Source organism: Rousettus aegyptiacus, unplaced genomic scaffold (assembly GCF_014176215.1).
Source record: "Rousettus aegyptiacus isolate mRouAeg1 unplaced genomic scaffold, mRouAeg1.p scaffold_m13_p_14, whole genome shotgun sequence".
Classification (NCBI taxonomy): domain Eukaryota; kingdom Metazoa; phylum Chordata; class Mammalia; order Chiroptera; family Pteropodidae; genus Rousettus; species Rousettus aegyptiacus.
In genome coordinates this window covers 41,438,864-41,444,887 of record NW_023416289.1, presented here as the reverse complement: position 1 = coordinate 41,444,887, position 6,024 = coordinate 41,438,864, and the positions used below count along the sequence as shown (strand labels likewise).

The window sequence follows — 6,024 nt, the reverse complement described above, 5'->3', positions numbered from 1 at the left end:
CATCTCCCAGTCCTTTCGGGCGCTCCCTCATCTTGCACCATCCCCTAGTTTAGGACCCACCTGCCAAAGATGCCCTCTCAGGGACCCCAACTTCCACCATCTTCTTGTGAGAGAAGCGGTCCTCCCATCCCTCACAATATCTCTGCCCCAGTGCCCTCTCTACCATAATCGCTGTTTCAAAGGGCTCCTCTCACACACTACGCCAGGGACAAGGTCCCATCTCCCCAAATCCCCTGATTCAAAGATCTCTCCATGTCCCACTCAGAGAGCCCCTCCCACAGTGTCCTTGCCTCTGGACCCCACTATCAATGGTCCATGATGTTCAACACCTCCAGGCCTTTGCCTTGATGTCCTCTGTTCAGAACAAGTCCTGGTGGATTATGGAGTAAAATCACTTTCACTGAGTTCCTGTAAGGAAGCCCAGCAGCTCTCGTAACAAAAGTCAAACCCAAATTTCCCAAGGCTGGCCATGGGAGGAAGCAGCTGGACCTGCGCCTCCAACTCTCTGCTCCTCAAGATTTATCTTCATCTTGGGGGCTCTTTCACTGGTGACCTCTGAACTCAGGTACTGCTCCCCCATTAATGCACTCACCATCCGCCTTTTATTTCCTGAAACCAACCTGGACCCAAGTGAGAAACCTGAATGAGACTCTACTAAAAGTCTAGGGCTGACAAATGGGAAGTAAACAGTAATGAGCCAGTCTGATCTTCAAAGTGTGGTTCATTGCACTTTGGCTTGGGACACTGCCCCACCCCCAGGAGGCCTCCTTGCCAATTGCTCCACTAGCCCCTTGGGCAGGGGCCATCTTCCTCATCTCCTGGGAGTACACCAGGCCTCAAAGCCCAAACCCAAAAGGAACGTGGACCTTGGAAGATAAAAGTTGGGGTTCGGTGTTGCCTGGGTATCCCATGTGGGAATTCTACACCAGCCCCAGCCAACCTTGGAAAATGAGGCCTTCAGTCCATGAAAGGGGGTCCAGGCTTCCTTACACACACATTCTTGAGGCTGTTTTGTGCACACCTTTAGAACGCCAGCCATTTTCCCACAACTCATGCAGGGGCAGGGGCAGGGGCAGGGGCAAAGACTGAGAAAACCACTGCCATGGAGACTAGGAAAAGGAAAGGCTCAGGCCTCAGACACTAGCCACTCTTTGGGACATCCACGGGGGCCAGGAGGGCCTAACACTTTGCTGTTATATTTAATAAGGCTAAACTGCAGGAATAATCATAACATTCATGGTAATATAGTAGCAGTAACATCCACTACCATTTATTGAGCAGTTACAAAGTATCGAGACTTAAGCACTTTACTCAGACCATGTAACTGAATCATCAAAACTGTTTAAGGGTGGTACTAGCAGGATGCCCACTGTTCAGATGAAGACAGAGGTTTGGGGAGGCGACGAGGTCAACAGCCTTGATTTTCATCTCTGACTCCAGAATTCCAGCTCTTTTAATTATAACAACCTCCTCTTTTAAAAGTTCTCACCCTTTCCCTTTCCCTACTTCCATCCTTCCTATCGAAAAGGTGTCTCTAGGTCCCTAGTCCTAACCCATTCATCCCTGGGAGCCCAAGGTTGTGGGGGAAACTTTGCAGCAACTACAGCCCTCTCTCACTAGCTTCGAGGAAGGAATTTGCACGAATTCTCTACAGTCTCACTATTCAAAACATGGTCCAGCAGCATCAGTATCATTAGGAACTTGATTAAAAATACCTACGAATGGACACCACTCCAGATCTTCTGAATCAAAATATCTAGTGTTTTATCAAACCCTCCAGGTGTTTCTTACGCCCTCTAGAGTCAGAACGACAGCTCTAGAAGGTCCCCGTTATACCCTGCACGGGAGAGAGTACACAGCACTTGTTCCTTCCTTAAGCTCTTGCATAACGCCTACTCGCGACAATCCTCCTACCCTGACGCCACACTTTCGGCTGCTGAAACTACAACTCCCACAATGCCCAGAGGCTCTCATCGTTGCTTTAAGCGACTACATTTCCCAATGCGTTTTGCGAGTCAGGTCACCATCATGGCGTCCGCCGTCCCCGACATCATCAGGACTATAACTCCCACAGTGCTCAGCGACAGAACTCCCGCCCTCAGCGGCTCCCGAACCCCGCCACGTCCGCTCGGCTGGGTGGGGCCCGGCTCCCGCGGGACGGGCAGGGTGTGGGGAGCCCGGGGCTCGTTACAGCGGTTCTGCCCCTCACGACGCAGACATGGCGGCTGAGGACCAGCAGAAGGATGCCGAGGAGGAAGGGCTGAGCGCCGCGTGAGCAAACTGGCTGTCGCTCCCCTGACCGAGACCCGGGAGTCCAGGCCCTCCGCCCCCTCTTCCCTCGGGTCCCAGGAATCCGGGCCCCCGGACACTAGAGTCTAAGCCCCTGGTCTCCTCTTCGAGGACTCTAGAGTCTGGGCCCTCAGCCCCCTCTTTCCTTGGGATCCAGGAGTCTCGGACTCTTTCCCCCTTCCCCCCCACCCCCCAGAACCCCAGGGTCTGGCTCCCGGAGGGCCCCATCCGGGTCTACCGCTAGCTAACCTGGCCCCGCCCACCAGGACCCTGCTGCCGAAACTGATCCCGTCCGGCGCTGGCCGTGAATGGCTGGAGCGACGCCGCGCGACCATCCGGGCCTGGAGCATCTTCCTGGACCAGCGGCGCTTCTCACGGCCCCGCAACCTGGGCGAGCTGTGCCAGCGCCTCGTCCGCAACGTGGAGTACTACCAGAGCAACTATGTGTTCGTGTTCCTGGGCCTCATCCTGTACTGCGTGTGAGTGCCTCTCCGCCAGACCTCGCCCCCTTCAGGTCGCACTGGTCGACCCCGCCCTCAGCGGCCAGCTCCTCCTCTCACCTGCCAAACTGACCAAAAGGCCACATCCCTACTGCCCCATCAGCCTGGCCAGGATGTAGTGTGACCATATGTGACCTGAACTTGCCTCATCTCAAGGACATAACCTGCCATCCGCTGGTGTAGGTCAGGGTCCCCCTGGCTGGGTCAAATATCCTCAGCTGCCTGACCGATGTCTTTACCTTTCTCCAGGTTGACGTCCCCCATGCTACTGGTGGCTCTGGCCGTCTTCTTTGGTGCCTGTTACATCCTTTATTTGCGCACGTTGCAGTCCAAGTTTGTGCTCTTAGGTGAGAAGTTTCCTGCCCAGACGTATCCCTGACCCCTCAAATCCTGGTCTCTTGGAACAAAAAGCTTTAGGCCCCAAACCCAAGTCTCTCCAAGTCTAAATCTGCACTTGAGCCTCCAAACCCCATCCCTTAAAATCTCAGATGACCCAGATGCTCTCACCAGTTTCAGCCACCCAAATCGTTATTCCCCAAACCTAGAGTGGAATACCCCAGAACCCAATGACCACCTAGGTCCTGTTCCTTAAACCTACCCCTTTCTGTCCTGCGTAACCTCTCTACAGAAAGCGTCAGCTGCAGGTACCCACACTAGACACCAGGTGGCGACCTTACACTGGCCTAGATCTGTCCCCCTTCCCTATCTTGCTTCCTCCTGGGGTGGGACAAAAAAGATCTTGGGACTTCTCAGAGAGAGAGAAGCTGAGGCCTGCGGCTCATGTGGTCCCAAATTGGTACTAAACACCATTTGAAAGGAAGAGGGGCCTGAGTTCCCACCCAGGGGAAGCTCAAGGTTTAGAGTGGTGACAGAGAAGAGTTGGGATCAGATAAGCAGTAGCTCTGAGACAGGGTCCTTCAGTGACCTGCAGGTTATGTACATGACAAAGGTGGGCTGATAGAGAGTCATGGTGACCAAGCAAAGGGCATGGAGGGAGCCCCTGGAGCACAGCTGTGACCTGGCTTCAGCTGCTTCTGCCCCCTGGGGCCTGTAGACCCAATCTTCCAATCTGCCACGAGAAACCTGAAATCTGTTGTTATGTGAAATCATTTCACTTCTCTGTCATCCACAAATTCTTGGGGAACATTGTGCAGACTCAAAAAAACACATCCGCAGGTCAGACTTGGCCCTTGGGCCACCAGATTAAAACTCCTGGTCTGCCTGAGTGTGAGCTGGAGCAGGAGAGCCCTAATCTGGGGGAGTGGGAGGCTGGGAGCTTCCTAGAGGAAGTGGGGTTGAAGACAGAGGGCAGGGGGCTGAGGAGGGTGTGTTGTATGCTGGTGGACAGTGGGGATATCGGGAAAATGGGGGGAGCCAGGACTCTGAGGGCTTTGGCGTGAGAAGTTTGAATGTTCCTGAGGCACCCAGAACTTGTGATAGTGGACTGACAGGGTTACTCTGGGAGAGTGGGCACATGTCCGAACAGCTGCTCCAATGCCATCTGCCCCCAGGCCGAGAGGTGAGCTCTGCCCATCAGTATGCTCTAGCTGGGGCCGTCTCCTTTCCCTTCTTCTGGCTCGCCGGTGCAGGCTCAGCTGTCTTCTGGGTCCTGGGTAAGTACAGGGTCTGGTGGTGGAGGTAGGGTCCAGGTGAGGGACTGAGGCCCTGAGCTGCCTGTTTTCCTGCAGGAGCCACCCTCGTGGTCATCAGCTCCCATGCCGCCTTGCACCAGATCGAGACCATGGACGGGGAAGAGCTGCAGATGGAGCCGGTGTGAAGCATCTCCCAGGACCGGCCAGCCTCCCGAGCCAGCTGCCCCATCTCTGCACCACTGTCCTGCACGGTTCTGCTGCTCTGGCCAGAGGCCCCCTTCCTATCCCAGGCCCAGGGAGGGACCCAGCTTTGGAAATAAAGCTGTTGTAGTTGTATCATGCAGCACATACTCTCCTGGGATCTTCTGTGGATCTGTGTCGGGGGATGCTGGGGAACCGCAGTGACTGAGACAGAGGGACTTCAGTGGGAGAAGACAATAAGCAAGATGAATAACTAAAACATGGTACGGATGGCCAATGGCGATGCACGCCAAGGAGGAGAAAGTTGGGAAGGGAGACTGTGCCAGGGGTCCGCCAGGTCACCCCCATGCTCTATGATTTGCTAGGGAGACTCAGTATACAGTTGGACTCATGGCTATGGTTTACTGTGAAAGGACACGGCAGAGTCAGCAAAGGAAAAAAGGCACGTGGGGCGAAGTCGAGACCAGGTACAAGCGTCCCAGAGCCCTCTCCCAGCAGAGTCACACCAGACCTGCTTGCTGCTTCCGGCAGTAAATTGTGATAATTGAAATGTTGCCAGGGAAGCTCATTAGAGTCGCGGAGCCCAGGCTTTTCGCTGGGGGTGGCCACCTAAGCGCTCAGTCTAGCACGGACCAAATTCCAGACTCCCAGAAGGAAAGTAGGTGTTCCACAGAAACTGTCATTTGCACAAATAGTGTAGACAAGTGAGCCGCTCTTATCAGGCAATGGTGGGGACCCTCTTGAAATCCAAGTTCCAAGAAGCCAGCCATGGGCCAGCTACACAAGTAGCTGAAGACAGCAGTCTTGGGTGTACCATGTTAACTCCTGCACAGAGGAAGTTCTGGAAATGAGATACAGGTTAAAGAAGGCCTCCCCGAGGTGAGGCGACGTGAGCAAAGACCTAAATTGAGAGAGAGTAGCTGCAGAAGCTTGGGAGGGAGAATGTTCTGGGCAGAGGAAGTGCTGAGTGGGTGCAAAGGCCCAGAGACGGCAGTGTGCCCAGAGGTCGAGGGGCTCAGGAGGCCAGTGTGGCGGTGTGGCTGCAGCAGGTGAGCTGGGTGAGACTTGCAGGCTTCAGTGAGGGCTTTCGTTTTACTTGTTTTACTTGGTGAAGTGAAAAGGACACAATTTGCTGCTTTTAGACTCGTGTGGAAATGTTGACAAAAGAGTAACACCTAGTAGGGAAAGCTCTAGGTAAATGTGACAACTAAGTGGGGTGATGGAGAGGGCCTGAAAAGCTACTTCAGATGGGGCTGACCAGGGAGGGCTCTCTGAGGAGGTGACATTTCAGTGAGTCCTGATGAACACAAGCCAGCTACAGAAAGCTGCAGGTGGCATGGCCTCCCACCTTTTGTCTCGTCACCAAAACTCACCGTTTCATTGTTCATTCAGCAAGTGTTTATCGAGTGCCCACTGAGTACCCAGCATTCTGGAATCCTGTC

The 6,024-nt window shown here is 54.2% G+C and overlaps 1 protein-coding gene across 1 annotated transcript; it reads left to right on the top strand.

The window, feature by feature from the left end:
• Nucleotides 1-2,106: 2,106 nt before the first annotated feature.
• Nucleotides 2,107-4,724, top strand: RABAC1 (Rab acceptor 1). The gene is made up of 5 exons (XM_016129960.2): nucleotides 2,107-2,271; nucleotides 2,556-2,768; nucleotides 3,039-3,136; nucleotides 4,301-4,402; nucleotides 4,478-4,724. Exons 1-5 carry the CDS (start codon nucleotides 2,219-2,221, stop codon nucleotides 4,564-4,566), a joined length of 555 nt encoding a protein of 184 aa, XP_015985446.1. The 5' UTR covers nucleotides 2,107-2,218; the 3' UTR covers nucleotides 4,567-4,724.
• Nucleotides 4,725-6,024: the final 1,300 nt, after the last annotated feature.

Bases quoted from the DNA above. Each gene is read 5' to 3' on its own strand.
- RABAC1 (XM_016129960.2), top strand. From the start codon at position 2,219: ATGGCGGCTGAGGACCAGCAGAAGGATGCCGAGGAGGAAGGGCTGAGC. The intron at 2,272-2,555 runs GTGAGCAAACTG...CCCGCCCACCAG, and splicing joins GAGGAAGGGCTGAGCGCCGC to GACCCTGCTGCCGAAACTGA. The intron at 3,137-4,300 runs GTGAGAAGTTTC...ATCTGCCCCCAG, and splicing joins GTCCAAGTTTGTGCTCTTAG to GCCGAGAGGTGAGCTCTGCC.